Source organism: Anomaloglossus baeobatrachus, chromosome 3, assembly GCF_048569485.1.
Source record: "Anomaloglossus baeobatrachus isolate aAnoBae1 chromosome 3, aAnoBae1.hap1, whole genome shotgun sequence".
NCBI classification, from domain to species: domain Eukaryota; kingdom Metazoa; phylum Chordata; class Amphibia; order Anura; family Aromobatidae; genus Anomaloglossus; species Anomaloglossus baeobatrachus.
In genome coordinates this window covers 441,397,277-441,424,076 of record NC_134355.1, presented here as the reverse complement: position 1 = coordinate 441,424,076, position 26,800 = coordinate 441,397,277, and the positions used below count along the sequence as shown (strand labels likewise).

At 47.0% G+C, this 26,800-nt stretch overlaps 1 protein-coding gene across 1 annotated transcript in view; it reads right to left on the bottom strand.

Annotated features, from left to right (window-relative positions):
- Positions 1 to 20,455: 20,455 nt before the first annotated feature.
- PDCD1 (programmed cell death 1) overlaps positions 20,456 to 26,800 on the bottom strand; it is a 93,239-nt gene continuing 86,894 nt past the window's right edge. Inside the window, exon 5 of the mRNA XM_075338504.1 lies at positions 20,456 to 20,635. Coding sequence (XP_075194619.1) covers positions 20,456 to 20,635 — 180 coding nt within the window. The remainder of the gene's footprint in view (positions 20,636 to 26,800) is intronic.

The window sequence follows — 26,800 nt, the reverse complement described above, 5'->3', positions numbered from 1 at the left end:
ATCTGGATGACATCCTGGTCTTCTCTCCGGACCTACAGACCCACAGAGAGAACGTGCAGCTAGTACTCCAAAGGCTTAGAGAGAACCGTCTGTACGCCAAGTACGAGAAGTGCGTCTTTGAAAAGTCGTCCCTTCCCTTCCTGGATTATGTAATCTCGGACACTGGCCTGCAGATGGACCCAGAGAAAGTGTCTTCCATCCTCAACTGGCCTCCTCCTTCCGGACTGAAGGCCATCCAACGCTTCCTTGGCTTTGCAAACTATTATCAATTCATCCCGCACTTCTCTGCCCTGACTGCGCCTCTCTCTGCCTTGACTAAGAAGGGAGCTAATCCTAAGGACTGGCCACCGGCGGCCGATGCCGCGTTCTGCTCTTTGAAATAGGCGTTTGCTTCTTCCCCGGTTCTCCATCGCCCTGAATTGAACCGACAGTTCACCTTAGAGGTGGATGCCTCCTCCTCAGGAGCCAGGGCAGTGTTGATGCAGAAATTCTCCTCCGGGAGGATGGTCACTTGCGGATTCTTCTTCAAGAACTTCTCGGCACCCGAACGCAACTACACCATCAGGGATCGGGAGCTACTGGCCATCAAGCTGGCCTTGGAGGAATGGCGCTACCTCCTGGAGGGAGCAGTAAACCCTGTGATCATCTACACGGACCACAAGAATCTGGAGTACCTGCGGTCAGCCCAAAGACTGAACCCGCGACAAGCCCGCTGGTCCTTGTTTTTTGCTCGATTTGATTTCCAACTCCATTTTCGGCCCGCGAATAAGAACGTGCGGGCAGACGCCTTGTCTAGGTCCTTTGTGCCCATGGAGCAGGAGGAGGAGACGTTCCAGCCCATCATCAGCCCCAGTAAAGTCATTCCGGTGGCTCCTGTCGCTCTGACTCAGATACCAGCAGGGAAAACCTATGTCTCAGATACTGACAGACAGAGAGTCCTGCAATGGGGCCATGCCTCGAAGATCGCCGGCCATGCTGGTCAGAAGAAGACTTGGAGTACGATTGTCCATCACTATTGGTGGCCGTCCCTTCGTAAAGACGTCGCAACCTTCGTCTCAGCCTGTCCATCCTGTGCCCGGAACAAGACACCCAAGCACCTACCATATGGACGTCTTCTGCCTCTGCCCATTCCTTCCGTTCCGTGGCAACATATTGCAATGGACTTCATTACGGACTTACCCTTATCCTCCGGACACATGGTCATATGGGTTGTGGTGGACCGTTTCTCAAAGATGGCTCACTTCGTTCCCATGGCCGGGCTGCCCTCTGCCCAGGAGCTAGCTGACTCCTTCATACAACACATATTCCGATTGCATGGCTTTCCCGCACACATTGTGTCCGACAGAGGAACTCAGTTTACCTCCCGCTTCTGGAGGGCTCTCTGCAAACATCTGGGAGTATCCTTGGACTTTTCTTTGGCCTACCATCCTCAGTCGAATGGCCAAGTGGAATGGGTCATGTTGTGTCCCATGAATGGGAACAACCTGTTGTATATAATTCTTGCATTGCATATTTTTCCTCCTATCAAGAAATTCCTTTATTGTTACTAGGTAGATTAGACTGTATGACGTTTGTCCCTATGTACCTCCCTTAGTTGGCTTCTGTATAGAATGCTCCTCCCTTCTCCTTCAGTTTAGTCTAGAGAAACCATTGCTGAAGAGACATGTCTGCAACCCTGTACAGATTATTCCTTTTCACCTGCCTTTACTTTGTACATAATACAAGATTCTAGAAGAAAACTACAGCGTTTCTCCTTGTCTTCCTACAAGTCATCGTTGGGCTGAGTTGAGCTATCTGTGGAAGCCGTAGAGTGAGTAAAGGCCCCGTCACACTAAGCAACATCGCTAGCAACGTCGCTGCTAACGAACAACTTTTGTGACGTTGCTAGCGATGTTGCTGTGTGTGACATCCAGCAACAACCTGGCCCCTGCTGTGAGGTCGTTGGTTGTTGCTGAATGTCCTGGGCCATTTTTTAGTTGTTGCTGTCCCGCTGTGAAGCACAGATCGCTGTGTGTGACAGCGAGACAGCAACAACTAAATGAGCAGGCAGCAGGAGCCGGCTTCTGCGGAGGCTGGTTACCACAGTAAACATCGGGTAACCAAGAAGCCCTGTCCTTGGTTACCCGATATTTACCTTCGTTACCAGCCTCCTCCGCTCTCACTGTCAGTGCCGGCTCCTGCTCTGTGCACATGTAGCTGCAGGACACGTCGGGTTACTTAACCCGATGTGTGCTGTAGCTAGGAGAGCAGGGAGCCAGCGCTAAGCATTGTGCGCTGCTCCCTGCTCTGTGCACATGTAGCTGCAGCACACATCGGGTAATTAACCCGATGTGTGCTGTAACTAGGAGAGCAGGGAGCCAGCGCTCAGTGTGCGCTGCTCCCTGCTCTCTGCACGTGTAGCTCCGTGCGCTGGTAACCAAGGTAAATATCGGGTTGGTTACCCGATAGTTACCTTAGTTACCAAGCGCAGCATCTTCCACGCCGCGCTGGGGGCTGGTCACTGGTTGCTGGTGAGCTCACCAGCAACTCGTGTAGCGACGCTCCAGCGATCCCTGCCAGGTCAGGTTGCTGGTGGGATCGCTGGAGCGTCGCAGTGTGACATCTCACCAGCAACCTCCTAGCAATTTACCAGCGATCCCTATCGTTGTTGGGATTGCTGGTAAGTTGCTTAGTGTGACTGGACCTTTAACCATACAGTTATCTAAGGGACTGATAATTAGAGCGGTTGGATTCATTGCTACAAGGAAAGGCCCCGTCACACTAAGCAACATCGCTAGCAACATCGCTGGTAACGAACAACTTTTGTGACGTTGCTAGCGATGTTGCTGTGTGTGACATCCAGCAACAACCTGGCCCCTGCTGTGAGGTCGTTGGTTGTTGCTGAATGTCCTGGGCCATTTTTTAGTTGTTGCTGTCCTGCTGTGAAGCACAGATCGCTGTGTGTGACAGCGAGACAGCAACAACTAATGTGCAGTGAGCAGGGAGCCAGCTTCTGCTGAGGCTGGTAACTAATGTAAACATCGGGTAACCAAGAAGCCCTGTCCTTGGTTACCCGATATTTACCTTTGATACCAGCCTCCTCCGCTCTCACTGCCTGTGCTGCCGGCTCCTGCTCTGTGCACAGATAGCTGCAGCACACATCAGGCAATTAACCCGATGTGTGCTGTAACTAGGAGAGCAAGGAGCCAGCGCTCAGTGTGCGCTGCTCCCTGCTCTGTGCACATTTAGCTGCAGCACACATCAGGCAATTAACCCGATGTGTGCTGTAACTAGGAGAGCAAGGAGCCAGCGCTCAGTGTGCGCTGCTCCCTGCTCTGTGCACATTTAGCTGCAGCACACATCAGGCAATTAACCCGATGTGTGCTGTAACTAGGAGAGCAAGGAGCCAGCGCTCAGTGTGCGCTGCTCCCTGCTCTGTGCACATTTAGCTGCAGCACACATCAGGCAATTAACCCGATGTGTGCTGTAACTAGGAGAGCAAGGAGCCAGCGCTCAGTGTGCGCTGCTCCCTGCTCTGTGCACATTTAGCTGCAGCACACATCGGGTTAATTAACCTGCTGTGTGCTGTAACTAGGAGACTGGGGGCTGGTCACTGGTTGCTGGTGAGCTCACCAGCAACTCGTGTAGCCACGCTCCAGCGATCCCTGCCAGGTCAGGTTGCTGGTGGGATCGCTGGAGCGTCGCAGTGTGACAGCTCACCAGCAACCTCCTAGCAACTTACCAGCGATCCCTATCGTTGTTGGGATCGCTGGTAAGTTGCTTAGTGTGACTGGACCTGAAGACACAGAGTAGTGAAAAGGATTAGCTGTGACCGGGATTAGTATACATATATCAGTAAAGAACCTGTTTCCAGGAGTGCTATACTGCATACAATCCAAAGAAAGGATTACCCCAAGGGGCTGATAACAAGCCACAGCATAAAACTTTATAGCAGCTTCAGACAAAGTGCCCTGTAAAGTATTAACCTGTTATCAGAACTGTGCAGCTATAAACCAAGAATCCCCCATAAGCTAATTGTAAATTGCAGCCAGAGACTCTGCAAATACTTCCTGCAAAACAGACTGCAGAGATTGCAACATTGTATTGATCTCCATGACAACCAGTGCAGAGCAGCATTCACCCTTCCTGATGGAGTCAAAGAGAACAATTTCCCTACCTGCTTTAAAGCAACAAGAGGAAGACATGGTCTCACACTCAAATTACAGTGAAAGATCTAAGCGGTTGACCAAACCAACATGGAAGGTTAAAGAGAACCTAGAAACAGCCAGAAGTGAACTATTTACCCAGACAGCATTATTGTGGCAAAGAGTGCAAAAACAAGTGACTGTTTTATCTGCGCCCGGTGCTCATGAGCTACCATCAGAGGGAGCCCTGGAACAACTGTACTCAGCATACCAGTCCTACAAAGAGATTTGTAAAAAATATTCCTCTACCCTGCTGAGAGCAAATACGTCTGAGTCTGAAAAAGAACTACAGGACTTCCAACAGCTTAATGCTGAACGAGACCGCACCGTGCGCGACATTGTGAGTGAGACTGAAGCAAAAATTGCGCAAATGTCAGGAGCGGCATCTTACAAATCCAGGTCCATTAAGAGCTCAAGGCACTCACTCAAATCAGGCTCATCAAAGTACTCAACCCTCAGCGAGCAGCTCATAAAGGCGCGCGCTGAAGCAGAAACAACAAAGGTACACGCCATCTTCGCCCAGAGAGAAGCAGAGATGAAAACACAATCTGCACGCAAGGAAGCAGAGATTAAAGCAGAATCTGCACGCAAGGAAGCAGAGATGAAAGCAGAATCTGCACGCAAGGAAGCAGAAATTGAAGCCCTTCAGAAGGAATGTGAACATGTGGCGGCCATGGCAAGGCTAAAAGTCTTTGAGCAAGCTCTGGATGGGAGCCAAGAAGGCAGCGCCAGTTTGTGTGATCTCGACACAGAAGACTCACTTAAGCGTACAAGAGATTACGTGCTGAGCCAAGCCGACGAACCGCCAACTACCATCAACATTCCCGTCAGTGTTAACACTTCTCCAGAGCCTCAAGACACTGATCCACCTACAGCTTCCAGCCTTCCAGGTCAGTCCAATGCACCTCAGACTTTTAAGCCTGAACCAGCTTCATATTCCAATGCACAGCCACACCCTGCGCATCAGCAACCTCCGTATGCCCATGTCTACATGCAACCTAACATGCCGGCAAGGCGCTACACTCCCAACAACTGTGTAGTTCCAGACCCGCATACAACAGAGACTGTACACACCAAACCGGCGGTCACTGGTCTAAACGCCTACGCCACTCTGTACTTTCCCATGTTCCCGAACCACGAAGCTACGAACCACGCAACCAGCATCACGCAGTCAGCAAATGTGCCCCAACAATCGGAAAGATCAGACATGTCCGACTTTGCGAGGTACATGATCCGCCGAGAACTCACCAACACCGGTCTCACAAAGTATGACGACCAGCCTGAAAACTACAGAGGGTGGAAGTGTGCCTTCAAAACCGCAACGCGTGACCTCGGCATTACAGCTGCTGAAGAGCTGGACTTGCTAATCAGGTGGCTAGGGCCACGGTCTACTGTGAGAATCAAGAGACTCAGATCCGTCTACATCAGCGACCCAACAACTGGTCTCGCAACCGCATGGGACAGGCTAGAGAAAGGCTTCGGCAGTCCTGAAGCAATTGAAGATGCATTGCTGAAACAACTATACGACCTTCCCAAAATATCTAGCAAGGATGCTTCAAAGTACCAGGAACTCAGCGACCTGCTGTCCGAGCTCCAGCTGGCCAAAACAGACACACACCTACCTGGCCTCAGCTACCTGGACACCGCTCGTGGGGTGAAACCCATAGTCGCCAAGTTACCTCACAACGTGCAGGAAAGGTGGACTACGGTAGGAACAAACTATAAAAAAGAGCACCAAGTCTCCTTCCCTCCATTCTCCTACTTCTGCGAGTTCATCAACAGCATAGCGGAACGTAAGGCAGACCCCAGCTTCACCTGTGGAGAACCAACCGGCTCCACTTCACCAGCTCCCGGATATGAGAGCCCTCATCAAAATTACAGAAAACGTAGGGGCCCAGTATCAGTCAAGAAGACCGACGTTCTACCACCTACACCATCAGCACCAGACAATCGCACTGAAGGCGGGAAGGCGGAAAATCCGAACCGCCAATGTCCTATTCACAAACTGCCACACCCCCTGAAGAAGTGCATTGGCTTCAGGAAGAAACCCCTTCAAGAACGAAAGGAACTCTTGAAAAGGTTTGGGGTATGTTTCAGGTGTTGTGCCTCTACAGAACACCTTGCCAAGGACTGTAATGTTACAATTAAGTGTATGGAGTGTGACAGCACAGATCACGTACAAGCACTGCACCCATCTCAGCCTGATCCTGCACCTACAACTTCTCCTACCACAAGTAATGGCGGGGAGAGTACAGGCCAAGCTGCAAACCACCTCACAGTATCCTCCTCGTGAACCGCAGTCTGCGGAGAAGATCTCTGGGACAAGTCTTGCGCGAAAATATGCCTAGTAAGGGTATATCCCAAAGGTCACCCAGAACGAGCTGTGAAGGTGTACAGCATCCTGGACGACCAGAGCAACAAGTCACTTGCCAGGTCTGAACTCTTCGACTTGTTCGGCTTAAAAGGAAATGCCTACCCTTACACACTAGGCACTTGCAGCGGCATCTCAGAAGCTTGCGGAAGAAGAGCCAGTGGTCTCGTGGTAACATCTCTGGAAAATACCGTAGAGATACCTCTACCGACACTCGTCGAGTGCAACCAGATACCGGCTAACCGGGAAGAGATTCCAACGTCAGAGGCAGCTCTTCACCACCCTCACCTGAGAACTATCGCCAGCAAGATCCCACCTCTTGATCATAGTGCAAAAATCCTGATTCTGATTGGAAGGGACATCCTCCGGCTACACAAAGTACGCCAACAAATCAACGGACCTCACGACGCGCCATTTGCTCAGCGCTACGACTTAGGCTGGGTGATCATAGGAAACGTCTGCGTAGGCAAAGTGAAGAGTCCCGACGCGATCTCCTCCTACAAGACGCACATCCTCCCAAACGGTCGCGGCACTCACTTTCAACCATGTCCGCATCACTACGGGGTGAAAGAGAGGCTGAGCGACACCAGGTGGCGACAGCAGCCTCCCGACTGCGCGGACGCATATCATCTCTGGGATGACTACTTCGGGTCAACAGCGTTCGAGTCTACAAATGAAGACAACAAATTGGCTCCGATGAGAGAAGACAAAGTATTCATAAAGATTATGGATAAAGAGTTCTCTCAAAATGACTCTAACAGTTGGGTAGCCCCATTACCCTTTCGGTCTCCAAGGCCAAGGTTGCCAAACAACTCCCAGCAAGCAACCGCAAGGTCCTCCTCTCTAAAACGCACTTTGGAAAGACAACCAGAGATGGAGAAATGCTTTGTCGAGATTACGCAAAATATCCTCGACAGAGATCATGCTGAACAGTGGCACCACATTCCCACCGAACAAAATCCAGCTGACCGAGGAATGAGACTCATTGCTGCGTCCAAACTCGGCGACAACATGTGGCTGACACCTCCAAGTATCTTATACGAGGAGACCTGCGATAACTACGCTGACAACATGTACGAGCTGGTGGAACCAGAATCCGACAAGGAAATTAGACCAATCGTCTCTGCTCGCTACACTTCAGTGACATCAAAACAGAAGTTGAGATCTCATCGCTTCGAGTGCTTCTCAAGTTGGTCATCTGAGGTACGAGCCGTAGCTTGTCTTGTTCACACTGCTCACTGTTTCACCAACTACAAGTCTTCAACGTGCCACGGCTGGCACATGTGTGTGATTCGTCCAGTCACCGAACTCGTGCTACTTTTACCAAAGGAGGACGTTACATGAACTAACTTTGTCGTTGGACACTGCCACGGCGGGGAGCGTACCTTTGCTTACCCCTGCTGTACGGAGACACAACTGTCCGTGTCTAATGAACCTTGAACTTTTCCTTTGGATTAAAACTTTACCGTTGGATTATTGGGTTGGAGGAAGAGTTGGCATGTTTGCGGCTTCCCCAATCTGAAGATGGGTTTGTTGAACTTGAATTCATGTTTAACATTTTTCTACTTTTTCATTTTTTACGCAAGGACAATGCGTCATCAACAAAGCATGGACTTGAATTCAGTGCATTACGTTGCATTTTTTGTGTTGTCTCTTATCTCGTTACAGGTTTCGTGACATCGAGGGACAGGATCTACTCCTTACATCGTAGAAGGACTTGTGAAATCATATGATTTCAGACGGGGAGTGTTGTGTCCCATGAATGGGAACAACCTGTTGTATATAATTCTTGCATTGCATATTTTTCCTCCTATCAAGAAATTCCTTTATTGTTACTAGGTAGATTAGACTGTATGAAGTTTGTCCCTATGTACCTCCCTTAGTTGGCTTCTGTATAGAATGCTCCTCCCTTCTCCTTCAGTTTAGTCTAGAGAAACCATTGCTGAAGAGACATGTCTGAAACCCTGTACAGATTATTCCTTTTCACCTGCCTTTACTTTGTACTTAATACAAGATTCTAGAAGAAAACTACAGCGTTTCTCCTTGTCTTCCTACAAGTCCTCGTTGGGCTGAGTTGAGCTATCTGTGGAAGCTGTAGAGTGAGTAAACCATACAGTTATCTAAGGGACTGATAATTAGAGTGGTTGGATTCATTGCTACAAGGAAGAGACAGAATAGGTCAATCAGATTCTGACCTCCTTCCTGCACCACTACATCAACATCCATCATGACGATTGGTCCACGCTCCTACCCTGGGCTGGATTCTCCCACAACCAACACATCAGCGAGTCCACCTCCAGCTCTCCCTTCCAGGTCGTTTACGGACTTCAGCCTTCTGTCCCGTTGCCAGTATCCTCGGCTTCCGATGTCCCCGCAGCAGATGCTCTGGTCCAGGACTTCTCAGCTATATGGAACTCTGTCAAGTCTTCCCTAGAACGTGCTTCTTTGCGGATGAAGAGACATGCGGACAAGAGGCGCCTGGATCCCCCGTGTTTCTCCCCAGGTGATCTGGTCTGGCTTGCATCCAAATATGTCCGTTTAAAGTTACCATCATACAAGTTGGGTCCTCGTTACATCGGGCCGTTTAAAGTCATCAGCAAGATTAATGCTGTCTCCTACAAGCTGCAGCTCCCGGCCACGATGCGGATACCCAACTCCTTCCATGTCTCCTTGCTCAAGCCTGTCGTCCTTGGTCCCTTCTCCGCTGATGCCGGTACTGCTCCTCCTCCCATCGCTGACGATGACATCTATGCGGTAAGGGATATTGTGGCCATGAAGACCGTGCGAGGTCGGCAATACTTCCTGGTGGACTGGGCGGGTTATGGTCCCGAGGATCGGTCCTGGGAGCCCCGGGAGAATGTTGGCACTCCTCTGATTCGTGCTTTCCTGTCCCGGTTGCGGGGAGGGGGGCGTGGGGGAGGGGGTACTGTCACGCTTCCCGGTCCCCGTGCCCCGCTCTGCGGTCCCCGTGCCCCGCCCTCTGGTCCTCGTGGCCCGCTCCCCGCTTCCCGGCGGCGTCCCCGGCTCACCACTCTGGTCCCGGCCTCCTCTTCCTCGCCTGCGCCCTCCATGCGTCCAGCTCCCCGCTCCCGGCGCACCTCTGCGACGTGGGACACTCAGCCGGGCACCCCTGCTTCCTCTGCACCGCTCCCTGGACTGGCTTCTGGCACACGGGCCTCGCGCATGCGCATTAGGGCGCGCGCGCGGTCATTGACCCTTTCTTAAAGGGCCAGCACCTAGAAACAGGAAATTGCATAGACAGGTACAGGGAATATTAGGATTCTCTTTCCTGGTGGGCAGGGCCTGTTCTATGTGTTTAGTAAGCTAGGAGTTCAGGTCCCCGTATTGCTGTGTCCTGTATTAACCCCTGTCTGTCTCGCAGAGCCTGTCCTGTCACGCCAGCCGCTCCGAACCACGTCCGTGCCAGTACCCTGACGGTGACTTCTGCGGATGTTCCACCACCTCTGCAGCTCCGCCAGTCTCCAGTCCCTGGCTCCGTTTGGTGACCCATCCCATCGCTCAGCAGGTTCCGGATCCCGCCTGACCCTACAACCCGGCCTCGGACCCTGAGCCTCGTCACCCGGACTACCGTCTAGAACTCCGTGTTCTCAGCGACATCTACTTTCCAGCTCTCCTACGGACTGTCTTGCTACCAATAGTGCTTCGGCTGCCGTGCATCAAGACCCTCTGGCGGGGGGACCGGCCTGGCTGCCTCCCCAAGGGAACCCGGTGTACGGTCCAGTGTTTCCACCACCCGGACGTAACAATACTCAGCCTCTTCCAACACCTCAATATGTACCACCTACACTTGGTCTTCCATCTGTTCAAACAACTGCATCATTATTTGTTCCAAGTACAACAACTGTTACTAGTGGAAACACTGATCAGTCACTCACTACAACATCTAGTGTTGTGCAGCAAACATATTCTGTAGGTGTCAATGCAATGGAGACTACACAGGAAAGCATCACTAGCCTAGAGGATTTAGTTGAATCATAATGTGATATTGTATGTATTATTTTACATTTTGGTATGTTTTCTAGGGTATTGCTGGTCGGAAAACATTTCAAAATGTAACACATTACTTACTCTATATGCATGGGGTCATATTTGTGTTTTCCTTTCCAAAGATTCAATAGAAATTACTCTATCACTTCCAAAACATTACCTGCCTGTTAGAATGTTGCCCTGCTCTGGTCATGTTGTTAGGACCATGCATTAGAAAAAACTGGGTTTAGGGAAAAAATGCATGCACATAAACTACTACACTAACATTCAGACACCTTTATTATTAAAATTCCAGCCACTATGCAGTATCTGCATATGGTCTGGTCCCATACTTGTATTCCAATAGTGTCAAACAAATTATGTTTGCGTGACATTATTGCATAATAAAGTATGGTGTTTTGTATGGGCTAATGTCCCTGACAAAATTCTGTTAAAAAAATTATAGAATACAGGGTGTTTTGCAAAAGATAACAGACATACATAGGTTCAATAAAAAATCTGGACTAATTTTTTCAAATCCAATTTGCCATATTTTTATTAGTCATGTACATTCAGTAGTACTGTTACTTGCAAAACAAAAATTCCTGATTTTATAGCAATAAAGTTAAATCACAATAGCTTATTGGGACCATAAACACAACCAACCAACAAAAAAAACCACAAATTATACCTATGTATGGTCATTTTCTCTTTTGAATTACATATGTGTTTGTGATTATGTAAACAAGTGCTAAAAAACTATAACAATGTCAAATTTATACATGACTATGGCGATTTAAACTAAAATAATCTTTAAACTGATTCCTCACTTGTAGACCAGAAGTGGACACATTGGTTCTAATACTACCATTCTCTACAAATGGTGCATTTAAAGCTGGCAACTCCTCAATGTCTTCGTCATTGCTTTCATGTAATCACCAGATCTTAACCCAATTGAGCATGCACTTCACTTGCTCAAATCCAGACTTAAGACGGAAAGACCCACAAACAAGCAAGACCTGAAGGCTGCGGCTGTAAAGGCCTGGCAAAGCATTAAGAAGGAGGAAACCCAGCGTTTGGTGATGTCCATGGGTTCCAGACTTAAGGCAGTGATTGCCTCCAAAGGATTCGCAACAAAATATTGAAAATAAAAATATTTTGTTTGGGTTTGGTTTATTTGTCCAATTACTTTTGACCTCCTAAAATGTGGAGTGTTTGTAAAGAAATGTGTACAATTCCTACAATTTCTATCAGATATTTTTGTTCAAACCTTCAAATTAAACGTTACAATCTGCACTTGAATTCTGTTGTAGAGGTTTCATTTCAAATCCAATGTGGTGGCATGCAGAGCCCAACTCGCGAAAATTGTGTCACTGTCCAAATATTTCTGGACCTAACTGTATATACATTCACATACACATACTATGTTGAGGAGAGTCATAAGATGAAATAATTAACCTCTGGACATAGAGCACTGTGAGAAGTGTGTTCCATGAAATCAATTCTCTATACATAAGTAAGTCAGTTTTCAGAGGAACCCAGGATGGCCCCCGATGACATCACAGACCCTACCATCAGCATGGATCCACCAGATGACGTCTCTCCCATCACCATCACCATGGATCCATCCAATGACGTCATAGACCCGCCTACGATGACGCCCACCAATCAGCTCATGGACTAACACATTGTTCAACTCACTGACCAATGGACACATCCAAGTATGCTCACTGTAGGGCTGACCATGCCCCTTTCCTAGGTTATATAAAGGCATACCCTTGAATAAATCAGGCAGAGCATGGGCTGACTTCTGTTGAGGAAAGATGAATATCCGACTGTGTCTGATCTCATTTTTCAAGCATGCACTCGATCCACACCAATTAGGCCAGGCAGTAGGCAACTAGTGATCTCTGATTAAGAGTTCACCCCAACAACTATATATACACAGACACATGCACAATTATATACCGTAAAAGCGACATAGGAATGTATATAAAAACAGACAGATCCAATAGGTATATACTCGCCTCTCTGTTTCTTCATATATCCCTGATGTCCCATGGAGTTTCTCCTGCTCTTCCTCTCCAGTTGTGGATGTGGAGCCTCCATCTTCCTGCTGCCCCCTTAGCTCTGCCTTTCACTCCTTAGGAAATCAGCTCCACACACAACTTTAGGAATCAGCTCCTCTTTGACTGAGGCCTCCATCCTCTCCTGAGTGGTGAGTGCCACTATCTTCTTTCCGACGAACTTAGCCGAGGGAGGGGCAGAGTGTCCTGCAGAGCACTGAGAAGAGCTGAGAGCAGCAGGGAAGCATAGTATGGGCATCTTACTGGTTTTGGGGCCCGTCAGCAGAGATGTTGAGAGCAGGAACAGGGGGAGAATGAGGAAAGATGGAGCGAGCACTCCTTCATCATTGCTGTGTGCGATTGTCGCGGGCGGGGAGGGGACGCTGCGCTCACCACGCTCGGGTCCGGCTCGGGGCTGCTTTGCTTGCTGCTCGGTGGCTCGAGCGGTGGGCCGGATCCGGGGACTCGAGCGGCGCTTCTTGCCCGTGAGTGAAAAGGGGGAAGGTTTTGGGGTTTTGGAGTGTATTGTCTGTGACGCCACCCACGGTTGTGGTGAGGTTGTGACACCACCGCTGCTCTGGACGGGGATCCCGGGAGCGATGACAGGGAGCAGCTTGGATGTTGCTTTCCCCCTCTGTGGGTAGGGGTTGGTTGTCCCGGGGTGAGGGTGAATTGAAGGTGGATGGCGGGGTTTGGTGAGGTGCAGGGTCGTGGGGGCAGCGTGGTGCCGCACGGCACGGTAGTACTCACTCAGCCAATGATGAATGCAAAGTCTTCGGTAAAACAAACGGCTGGATGGACGGGTCCCACAGACGGCTGCGGTGGCTTTTCTCCCGGTAGGTTGGCGGTGACTTCCTTTCCCTGCACCTGTAGGATGTTTCTGGTTCTGATGGCTTCCCACCGGTAACCCGCTCCCCAGCTTGGATGGATGCTGAGGGAGCCCCTTTTGCCTGCAGGCTCTGGCCCTGGGAACTGTAGCCTTGGCGGTGACTGTATTTCCCTTCACGGTTTGAGCGGTTGCCTTCAATCGGGTCGTTGCTGCTGGGAAACCCAGGAGGTTCCCTTCGCTAACGGATTTGACTGGTTTTACGGCGACTCCTAGCCTGGTAGGGGTCTGTAAGCCCTGCCGAATGGTGCTGGCTTCTCTTTGCTCCCTGGTCCGGTACCGGCGGGCCACCGCCCATCCCCGGTCCTTACGGTTTATGTTAATCAGCCAACGTCTGCCAACCTTGCTGTATGTGTCCGGGCCACGTACCCAGACACGGTCAGTCTGCTCCACTGCTACTTCACTGCATCACTTTCCCTGACGGAACTCAACTCTCCTCCACTCAACTCCTTTCCTTTTCCCGCCTCCAGGACTGTGTACTCCTCGGCGGGCGGGGCCAACCGCCTGGCTCCACCCCCTGGTGTGGACATCAGCCCCTGGAGGGAGGCAACAAGGATTTTTGTCTGACTTTGGTGTGCCTAGCCGGGGTGTGGGGTGTGTTGTTGCAGTACCTGTGACAACCTGGCTTGTCCAGGGCGCCACATGATGACAGGCGATGGGGGCCCAGTGCCGCCGCTGATACTGGGCCCCCCTGGCTCACGGGTCCAGTAGTGGCCACGTAGTCTGCTACTGAACAGCGCAGCTCCTCTCTCACAGAGAAGAACCGGCTGCTGATCTGTAGGGCGGACACCGGGCCCCTAACCCTGCCGGGTCCGGTCACAGACAAGATCTCTGTGACCACGGTCGTTACGCCCCTGTCTGTCAGGTTTGCTTTAATCCTGGAGAATTGGAATTCTATGCAATTTTCTAATATACATTGTTTAATTACTTGTAATTTTAAAATTTTTGCTGGAAGTCAGCGAATGTAAATATAATGTATCTCCCGTTCTGTAGCTCAAAACACATACTAATTCAGCAGGATGGGATAAGTGGAAGGCAAGTGAAACATTGCCACATGATGCAATGAAACCCAACACAGAATATAATAACGTAATTTTAGGTTTTTATTTAACTGGAACTTTCTGACTTGCCTCCTCTATGATGGTTTCAACACACCCCTCTTTCTCTCCCGATGGCTCCCCTATATAAAACATAAACTGCTGCCAGTTTCACATTTCCCTGCATTGACTAAATTCATTAGACATTGTATATGGAAAGTGGCAGATATGCCACCCACTGAAATAACACAATGAGTAAATGACTAATGATAGCTAAGCTATTTTCTGTTTAATTTTTTTAAAAAATGACTGCGATGACTCCTCAGAGAAAGAGAAATAGGGAATCAAAACTATATTGTTTTAAATATACTGCTCAATAAAATAGAGTGAACACTTAAACAACATAATGTAACTCTAACTCAATCACACTTCTGTGATATCAATTGTCCAGCTATAAAGCAACATTGATTGTGAATCAATTTCTCCTGCTGTTGTGCAAATGGAACAAACAACAGGAAGAAATGAGCAAGACAACCCCTATAAAGGAGTGGATCTGCAGATCTTTTCTCTGTTCTCACCCTTTTTGGCTGTTGTTTTGGCCACTTTTGCATTTTGTGTCTGCAATCCACAGAAATTGCTCTGGTAGCATAGCACATCTAGGAACAGGCCCATATTTGACACTAGGCACTGGAGGTCCAGTGCCTATGGCGGTGCCTTACAGGGGGCGGTGCCACAACCAAGATTTAAAAAAAAAATAATATATATATATAAAATATATATATATAATTTTTTAATTAATCTTCCTCCCTCCTCCAAACTCTTTATTAAAACTGGCATCTCATTGTAGAAGAGAGGGGGAGCGCCGTACAGACGCAAATGTAAATGAAGCTGTGAAGCGCTACGGCATTTCCGGGGTCAGTGCAGCGCCAATCAACTCCCGACCCCGCCGTGCAGCCGTGCACTCACTGCAGCGGGATGCAGCGTGCCGCAGAAGAGGACAAGATATGTTGTCATCACTGGAGCCTGGATCCTGTAGCAGGTAAGTACTTTACAGCAGAAAAACCAAGAAAAATAATCCCTAGGGATCAAAACGTCAGCAAACCAAAATATTAATTCCCTATTTTTAAAATTGAAATCTTTATTTAGTCATCTCATTAAAAACTGTCAATACAGTCCACAAACAATAGCCACTAAAGATGGATAAATTGGTGAGGTTGGGACATGTGCGCCACTCGAGGAGATTTTTAGATGATTTTGGTTAGGCAGGGGTGGGCTAATGCTCTCCCTATTAACCTTCCCCCTAGAAAGGAAGGTTAAACCCAAGATCATACGCACTGAGATGAAATCCAGGACTCGGATGCGATGGTAGCAGAGAAGTGAGCATGACCATCCTCTGACTGATGCTGCGCATTAACTAACATGCTAGCATGCCCACAAGGGCGTACTAACATACTAAGGGGGTCAACCAGCCATGGGAACTAACGACCTTGCGACTAGTAGCTGGCCTCATTAGCATATCATATGGGATCTTTAGAAATACTTTTTCTAAAGATCTCGTTATGAATGGTACTATTTACATATATATGAACATAAGACCGGCACTCCAAAACTTGCAGTAATCCTTAGAATTTAATCCAAAGAAGCTCAATACAAAAAGAACAAAATGCGTTTTCGGCTAGACCTTTAGCCTTTGTCATTGCTACTATTTACAGGGAGGGTTAAGCAGGGATTAGCAATTTACACCCGGAAATGCTCGTGGTACTGGGTGCATATTGTATCGGACAGGTTCACTTTAATTCATTGATATCTAGGATATGGCATTTTAGTGTTTCCTTTATTTTTTTGAGCAGTGTATTTTTCAGTGAAGGAATAGTTTCATTGCTTACTTTGTATAAAAGAGATAGAAAGGTTGGGTTGCTACTTTGCTCTGCACAGAGAGACAGAGGGGGCGCTGTCAGATGCTCCTACATTTAAAAGAATACATTACACTGTGTGCAGAATTATTAGGCAAATGAGTATTTTGATCACATGATACTTTTTATTTATGTTGTCGTACTCCAAGCTGTATAGGCTTGAGAGCCAACTACCAATGAAGTAAATCAGGTGCTGTGCATCTCTGTAATGAGGAGGGGTGGGGTGTAATGACAACAGCACCCTATATAAGGTGTGCTTAATTATTAAGCAACTTCCTTTCCTTTGGCAAAATGGGTCAGAAGAGAGATTTGACAGGCTCTGAAAAGTCTAAAATTGTGAGATGTCTTGCAGAGGGATTCAGCAGTCTTGAAATTGCCAAACTTTTGAAGCGTGATCACCGAACAATCAAGTGTTTCATGGCACATAGCCAACAGGGTCGCAAGAAGTGTGTTGGGCAAAAAAGGCGCAAAAAAACTGCCCATGAATTTGGGAAAATCAAGCGTGAAGCTGCCAAGATGCCATTTGGCACCAGTTTGGCCATATTTCAGAGCTGCAACATTACTGGAGTATTAAAAAGCACAAGGTGTGCCATACTCATGGACATGGCCAAGGTAAGGAAGGCTGAAAAACGACCACCTTTGAACAAGAAACATAAGATAAAACGTTAAGACTGGGCCAAGAAATATATTAAGACTGATTTTTCAAAGATTTTATGGACTGACGAAATGAGAGTGACTCTTGATGGGCCAGATGGATAGGCCAGAGGCTGGATCAGTAAAGGACAGAGCTCCACTCCGACTCAGGCGCCAGCAAGGTGGAAGTGTGGTACTAGTATGGGCTCGTATTATCAAAGATGAACTTGTGGGACTTTTTTGGGTTGAGGATGGAGTGAAGCTCAACTCCAAGACCTACTGCCAGTTTCTGAAAGACAACTTCTTCAAGCAGTGGTACAGGAAGAAGTTGGTATCGTTCAAGAAAAACATGATTTTCATGCAGGACAATGCTCCATCACATGCATCCAACTACTCCACAGCATGGCTGGTCAGTAAAGGTCTAAAAGATGAAAAAATAGTGACATGGCCCCCTTTTTCACCTGATCTGAACCCCATAGAGAACCTGTGGTCCCTCACAAAATGTGAGATCTAAAGGGAGGGAAAACAGTACACCTCTCGAAACAGTGTTTGGGAGGCTGTGGTGGCTGCTGCACCTTCTGACAGAAAAACAAACCAAAAGACGCACCAAAAAACACCCTTTTTTGGTGCAGTTTTTTTTCATACAGTACACTTTTTTAAAACAACGTACTCTCAGTTCTTCATAATTCTCATAGACTTTGCTGGCTTCAGGATAGGCATGCAGATTTCTCAAAAAACGCACTGTGTGCACAGGGCCTAAAAGTGCTTAGCCTGGCAATGTATAAGAAGAGCTTTGTGTTTCACATTGTTAAATGTAAAATAATTCCTAATAACCTCTTCCCACTTGAATTAGAGAGTAACCATTGTTTTAATTTTTATTTTATGAATCACAAGTGCACATGAAAAAAAATCTACTTTGTAATATATCTTAAGGCCATATGCACAAGTTGAGTATTTTGTGAATTTTTTTACCTCAGTATTTGTAAGATAAAATCAGGAGTGGGTAATAAATAGAGAAGTAGTGACATGTTTATATTATACTTTTCCTCTGATTGTTATAGTCCTGGTTTTATCTTACAAATACTGAGGTAAAAATCTCACCAAATACTCAACATGTGCATGTGGCCTAGTAGACACACAGGCACCACTTCTGCATTTTTTACTCACTCCTGGTTTTGGCTTACAAATACTGAGGTAAATCACCAAATACTCAACATGTGCACGTGGCCTAATAGAAACACGGGCACCATTTCTGCATAATTTACCACCTCCAGGTTTTTGCTTACACATACTGAGGTAAAAAACTCACCAAATACTCAATGTGTGCATGTGGTCGAAGAAATCTGCTTCCTTCTGCTTATGGACTGATTTTTCACAATAATTTTTACAAATGTTCCATGAAACAAATATATAAATTGGCAACTCATATATTGTCTTTACCACAACAGTGATGATGACGAACTGCTAAATTCGAAAGTGCTGCCAGAAATACTTCAGTCTGGGACATGGAAGCTGATGTAGGAGTACGTGATCAGACCTGTCAGCAGCTTCCACAGATTACCACACTGGAGCATTATTCTGTGAGGCAGTGCTGCTGTGGTATAGAAATTGAGGCATATTTATCAAAACTGTCTAATTGGAAACTTAAGGTCCCGTCACACACAGAGATAAATCTTTGGCAGATCTGTGGTTGCAGTGAAATCATGGACATATTGTTCCATTTGTACACAGCCACAAACCTGGCACTGATTGTCCACAATTTCACTGCAACCACAGATCTGCCACAGATCTGCCACAGATCTGCCACAGATCTGCCACAGATCTGCCACAGATCTGCCACAGATCTGCCACAGATCTGCCACAGATTTATCTTTGTGTGTGACAGGGCCTTTAGACTAAACAGTCTTAAAATATGTTGTTTGATAAATATGGTGAATTTTAAGACTGTCTAATCTAAGTTTACGCCAGTAATTGGTTACTTTGTGTCCAAAACTTGAGCCACAATTTTGGTGCATTTTTTTATGCATGATGTCACACATAAGCCCACGGCCCTGTTGCACTGAGTTACCCCATTTTCAGCGATGCCATGCATGCTTGTTGGACCTGGCACAGAAAGTGCTCTAAAAAACAGAATTAATATGGGGCAAGTCAAGAAAGACAGTTTGATGCATTTAGCTTGATAAATCTCCCACACTGTGAGCACCACTAGATTTAAAGGGCTTGTCCTCTCCTTTCAAAAAACTTTTCCCCAGCAGCGCTGTGTCTCCATTGTTGCACTAGTCTCTGCTGTTTGGCTACAACGTAAAGCTATGTTCACATGCGGCATCTTTTTTGTCAGTGCATCTTGAATGCATCTTGAGTGCATCTTAAAATGCACCAAAAATGCACATGAGTTTTTACCGCGTTTTGACGCGTTTTACCGCATTTTGTCCAAAGCGTTTTTTTAAGTTAAATCTATTGACTGGAGAGCTCAAAAACATGGTAAAAACGCAAAATGAATTGACATGCTGCATCTTGAAAAAACGCAGCCAAGATACAGCCAACAAAACATGCCCAGTGTGGACAGCAAAATAGAAATCTCATAGACTTTAATGGGAGAAGGAAATGCATGAATTTTGATGCATCTTTGTGACCTCAAAAATGTACCAAAAACGCAGCAATAGATGTCCTGTGTGAACTTAGCCTAATGTTGAATCACCATCGCTAGTGCCGGCAATCACTGTGCTCAGCAGCTCATGCCGTCTACAGCTCAGTCATTGGCTGCAGCAATATCCAGTGATTGGCTGCAACAACGTTGACGTGACTTCACCACTGCAGCCAAACAACAGAGACCAGAGCAGTAATAGGAACACAGAGCTGGACCCAAGAATGCTAAGTGAAGGACAGTTTTCTTGGTTGTTTTTGTTTTTACAAAAAACTGTGCACATAAGGAAAAGTTTTCTGAAAGGAGACAACCACTTTTGTGTATGCTTTTTAGCCTTTTTTTGAAAAAACAAACAAACAATGTTTCTTTTTTTCTTTCCCTAGCTCTAGAATGTTAGAAATTGGCCAACCATTCTAAGGAACCTGATGATTGACAATGTTCCCAATCTTTCCCAAATGTACCCACGCATTTTCCAAATATAAAATAGACATTATTTACATCAGCATCAGTATTTCATATTCCAATATATTCCATTTTGATTAGTTAAATATATCTTTAAACTCTTTTCTAGTTTTCAAGTTTCAGGCAGATGGACCGAATTATTGCTCATGTGCTAAAAAAAAAGCAATTTGTCCACTGCGGCAAAAAAAAAGTCTTTTCGTTATGGCAGAGATTGGCACCACTGCCAGAGCAGCCTTTGATCCTCAAACAGAAATTCACTGTTATTAGTCCAATCATGCCGATCTTCCCTTTTTTTCTCCCATTGATGGGGTCTGTGGTAGGAACATAATGGTTGCATATTCCACCTGTTCTGGAATATTCAGTTGTGGTGACTCCCTGCAGGGTTGTCTAGATCCAAATTCTAAAATGCCATAGTTTACAGTGTAAACTGAAGGATCCTGAGGAGCTTTTTCCTATTAAAGAAAAATAACTGTTAATCTAAAAAGGTAGAGGTTACAGGTTGTATTTCATCACATTACAACAGTAAATAGTTTATTCTTCTGTTAACTTTTCTAGTCTGATTTTACAAGTTTCAGTATCCAGAGACATACTTAAAGGTATCTGTAATTTTGTAAAAAAAAACCCAAAACAAACAAATCTATGTTCTTCTATACAGACTACTAAATGTTTACATAGTGGTTATACTGATGATATCATTTATATAGGCTCCTGGAGTGCTTGAATAGATTTCAGCAGTCTTCAGTCATCTATCAGTCTGCCAACACTATACATACATCGGGAGGCAGTGACCAATTGGATGCATGTCTTGAAACCTCTAAAAGATCCTATCTTTCACTATATAGAATATGACTGACAAGTGAGATGGGTACAGAGAAATTAGTGAGCATAATTTCTTTGTTTAATCGCTATAGCGCAGGGGTGGGCAATTCATTTTTCCAAGGGGCTACATGAGAGACTGTAACTGGTGCAGAGGGTTGAAGCACCTGGCTAACTTAACTAAAGCAACAAGTGATACACATCCTGTTATACAGTCCTTGTACATTGATGAACAGCTTCCAACACAATGTGATGCCCCCACATTTCCTTAGGCTATGTGCGCACGTGTGCGCTCTGCACCGCACCGAAAAGGTGCGCTTCAGAGCGCAGCTGAAAAGCTGCGTTCTGAAGCGCATGGTGCCGGCGAGAATGTGCGCTCTGCCTGCAGCTCCTGCCATAGACAGAGCAGGAGCTGCCGGCAAAGCGCACGGAAGAAGTGACATGTCACTTCTTAGAACGCAGCGATTCGGCAAGCAGCCGAAGCGCTGCGTTCTAATATGCCATGTGCGCACGGCCCCTGCACAATCTCCATAGATTGTGCAGGGGACGCAGGACACATGCAGTTACGCTGCGCTACAAAGCGCAGTGTAACTGCATGAATTACGCACACGTGTGCACATAGCCTAAGATGTTCCCTCAGTATAATGTCCCCACAAAGCCCCCTATAGTGTACTCTGTCCTCACACAGCCCCCATGCATAATGATTTCCCCACACAGCCCACTTACATAGTACTCTATCCCTACACAACCTCCCATTCAGAATGATTTCCCCACACAGGGCCACATGCAGAATAATTTCTCCACACAGTCCCCTTGCACAGTATTACAGTATATCACAAAAGTAAGTACACCACTCACATTTATGTAAATATTTTATTATATCTTTTCATGGGACAACACTGAAATATGACAATTTGAAACAATGTAAAGTAGTGCACAGCTTGTATAACACTGTAAATTTGGTGCCCACTAAATAACTCAACATAGCCATAAATTTAAAAACCGCTGGTGACAAAAGTAAGTACAATCCTAAGTGAAAATGGGCAAATTGAGCCCAATTCGCCATTTCTTTCCCCATTGTTATGTGACTCAGTGTTACAAGGTGTCAGATGTGAATGGCGAGAAAGTGTGTTAAATTTGGTGTTATCACTCACACTCTCTCATACTGGTCACTGGAAATTTAACATGGCACCTCATGGCAAAGAATTCTCTGAGGATCTGAAAAATGAATTGTTGCTCTACATAAAGGATGGCCTAGGCTATAAGAAACTGCCAACCACCTGAAACTGAGCTGCAGCACAGTGGCCAAGACTATACAGCAGTTTAACAAGTCAGGTCCAACTGAGAACAAACTTCACTATGGTCGACCAAAGAAGTTAAGTGCACATGATCAGCGTCATATCCAGAGGTTGTCTGTTCAAAATAGGCGTATGAGTGCTGCCAGCATTGTGCAGTCTATCATTTCTCAGACCATACAATGCACACTGCATCAAATTGGTCTGAAAGAAAGCCATGGAACCCATAGGGTGGAGGGGCGACATGACTAGAGGGAAGGGAAGGAGTGATGGGGTTAATGGAAACAGGAATGGTTTGTTTATAAGGCAGAGTAAAGGGATTGGTGGGTAGGAGGAGTTCCCTGGAGGAAGAGGTGGGACAATTGAGGGGTGTAAGTAAAGGACTTTGACTTACCCCCTCTCTCTTGACTTCCGGATATGGAACGATCCCCGCCCACCCTCCCTTGTGTTTAATGCCGAGGGGAATTTGGTCTGGGTTGTTTCTTTGTCACAGCAGCGGGGGGTAGGTCTGGTCCAGAGGCGGTTGAAGGCAATGGTAACTGGACAGAGAGACACCGTCTTGGTATGGTGGCTCCAGGTTCCGGGATGTTGCAGGCACGGGGTTCTGCAAAGTTGGGGGGTTAATCCGTAGGTGATTAATACCTCATCTCTGGGTCGGTGTGTTGCGGCCAGGGATACTGGGGTGAGAAGTGGTTCCTGGACTGGGCCTACTCAGGGTTGTATATTTACTGTATTGGTTACTGTGTTACCTATTGTTATTTGTTGGGGTCGCCCGTTGGACGGCGCCCCCTTGTGTTAGTATGTAAATAATAGGTAATAAAGGCTGCTGTGGCCAATTTTAAACCAAGTCACATGCAGTTCGTGTATTATTTACAGATGGTATTGGTGGGTAACACACATACAGCACGACTGGAGAATCCTTCCTCAATGGTCATGGCTACTGTCTATGAAGGAAGCCTCTTCTAAACATGATGCACAAAAAAGCCCACAAACAGTTTACTGAAGACAAGCATACTAAGGATATGGATTACTGGAATGATGTCCTGTGGTCTTATAATACCAAGATAAACTTATTTGGTTCAGATGGTGTCAAGCATGTATGGCAGCAACTAGGTGAGGCGTACAAAGACAAGTGTGTCTTGCATCAGAATAGTGGTGGGAATGTCATATTTTGGGGCTGCATAAGTGCTGCCAGCTGTGGGGATGGAACCATGAATAGCAATATACACCGTGACATACTGAAGCAGAGCATGATCACTTCCCTCTGGAAACTGGGCCACAGGGCAGTATTTCAACTTGCTAATAACTCCAAACACACTTCTGCTCTTACTAAAAAAAAAAACTGCGGGTATGGTGCTGGATTAACCAAGCATTGCTCCAGACCTAAGCTTTATTGAGCATATGTGGGGTATCCTCAAATGGATGGTAGAGACCTACAATGTCTCTAACATTTACCAGCTCCATGATGTAATCATGGAGGAGTGGAAGAGGATTCCATCGGCTCCTGTGCAGCTCCAGTGAACGTCATGCTGAAGAGAGTTAAGGCAGTGTTTGAAAATAATGGTGCGGTTACACATAATATTGACACTTAAGGGCGCTTTACACGCAACGACATCGCTAACGAGATATCTTTGGGTCACAGAATTTCATGACGCACATCCGGCCTCGTTAGCAACGTCGTTGCGTGTGACACCTACGAGCGACCGCTAATGATCAAAATTACTCACCTAATCGTTGATCGTTGACACGTCGTTCATTTCCAAAATACCGTTGCTGGTGCAGGATGCAGGTTGTTCGTTGTTCCTGAGGAAGCACACATTGCTACGTGTGACACCCCGGGAACGACGAACAACAACGTACCTGCTTCCTGCAGGCAACGAGGTGAGTGTGTCATTAATGCGGCTGGTCTCCGCCCCTCCGCTTCTATTGGCGGCGGGCCGCTGTGTGATGTCGCTGTGACGGCGCACGAACCTCCCCATTAAAAAAAGAGGTTGTTCACCGCTCACAGTGACGTTGCTAGGAAGGTAAGTCTGTGTGACGCATGTTAGCGATTTGCCTGTGACGCACAAACGACGGGGGCAGGTGCTTTCACGAGCGACATCGCTAGTGATGACGCTGCGTATAAAGCAGCCTTTAGGGCACAATTGGCCATTTTCATTTAGGGATGTACTCACTTTTGTTGCCAGCGGTTTTGACATTAATGGCTTTGTGTTGAGTTATTTAGAGGGCAAATTTACACTGTTATACAAGCTGTACACTGACTACTTTATATTTTATCAAAGTATCAGATCTTCAGTGTTGTCTCATGAAAACATATAATAAAGTATTTACGAAAATCTGAAGGGTGTACTCACTTTTATGATATACTGTATGTCCTCACACAGTCCTCTATTCAGGATGATGTCCCCACACAGCATCTTTACATATTATGTCCCCACACAGCTCCTTACACATTATTATGACCACACATAGCCCCCACTCAGAATGATGTCCCCACACAGCCCCCACTCAAAATTATGTCCCCACACGACACCTATGAAGAATAATATTCCCATGGAATCCCCTTAAACAATATTATGGCCCCACATAGTCCTCCATTCAAAACCCTGTCCCCACACAGTCTCTCACTGTATTATGTCCGACACTCAGAATGATGTTCCCATCCAGTCCATTAACATAGTATTATTTCCTCATGCAGTCCCCGATTCAGAATGATGTTCACACACACCTCCTTTACAAAGTATTATATAAACAGCTAGCATGATGTAGTGACATTATCACATCTGCTCTCAGATGCACAGGCTAAACGATGAAAGAAAGAGCCGTCCTGTTTCATCATTGTTTTCACCTGTATCTGCATCCCGAGGATACGGTACTAATACCAGTGAAAGTGAGATGGGGGGTGAGTGACAGCCACATAGTGCGGTACACCTTTACATAAAGCCCTTTAGCGGTTGTAGCCTGAGAACTGCACTAGAACAGCTATAAGGCCACATGTGAACCGTGGGCTTTGGCCACATCTCGTTATGGAGAGATTTCTCCTAACAACAAGCAGATGAGCTATGGAAGTCTGCTTTACTGGAAGTGAGACACTAAGGACACAATTTATCAAAGCAATTTCACCAGAATTCCATCATAAATTGCTTTGACAAGCTGCAAAAGTTTTGTGCAAATTTTACCACTTTGGGCATGATCACTCCAGTTTCTCCCAGTTCTGTTAAAATGCGCAGAGCTGTGGTGGGACGAGGGCCCAATGGGGATAGAGTAAGGGGAACTTTGCACACTACGTCATCGCAAGCCGATGCTTGCGATGCCGAGCACGATAGTCCCCGCCCCTGTCGCAGCTGCGATATCATGGTGATAGCTACTGTAGCGAACATTATCGCTACGGCAGCTTCACATGCACTCACCTGCCCTGCGACGTTGCTCTGGCTGGCGAACCGCCTCCTTATTAGGGGGCGGGTCGTGCGGCGTCATAGCGACATCACACGGCAGGCGGCCAATAGAATCGGAGGGGCAGAGCTGAGCGGGACGTAAACATCCCGCCCTCCTCCGTCCTTCCGCATAGCCGGCATGAGCCGCAGGGCGCAGGTAAGTTGATGTTTCTCGCTCCTGCGGCTTCACACACAGCGATGTGTGCTGCCGCAGGAACAACAACAACATCGTAACATCGGTCCTTCCAAAATTATGGAAATGACCGACGCTACACCGATGATACGATTTGGACGTTTTTGCGCTCCTTAATCGTATCAAAAAGGATTTACACACTACGATATCGACTGCGACGCCAGATGTGCGTCACTTTCAATTTGACCCCACCGACATCGCAGCTGCGATGTCGTAGTGTGCAAAGTGCCCCTAAGATTTGTGGAGAGGGGTACTCCATTTGTCAGGTGTGTGTGGGGTGATGTCTACATTCACAAATAAGGCTGGTTTCACACTACGTTTATTTAACATGCGTCAGGAACGTTTTTTTGCTGCAAAAGCGGATCCTGCTTTTACAGCAAAAAACGCATGCAAACGCATGTCTTATTTTGCAGGATCCTGTCACTGGATGTTTAGGGGCGGGCATTGGAGTCATGTGATCGGGAGTGAGGGGAACTAGACTGGGAGCCGGCATCTGACAGCTGCAGATGCTCGTAACCAAGGTAAACATCGGGCTTGGATACCCGATATTTACTTTGGTTACGAGCGTCTGCAGCTGCTAGGAGCAGGGCTGCCTGCACACGTAACCAACGTAAACATCGGGTAACTAAGAGAAGTGGTTACCCGATATTTACCTTGGTTACGAGTGTCCGCAGCTCTCAGGTGGGAGAGAGAGGGAGGAGAGGAAGGGGGAAAGACATAGAGAGAGAGAGAGGGGGAGGGAGGGAGGAGGAGAGAGAGACAGATCACACGAGACTGGTTCTGGGCATGCTCAGTAGAGCAAGCAGGATCCTGTCTATCAGCACGCCAGCGTTCACCTGCGTTTGCGTGCTGTTTAGTCAGGATCCGGTGACTTGCAGT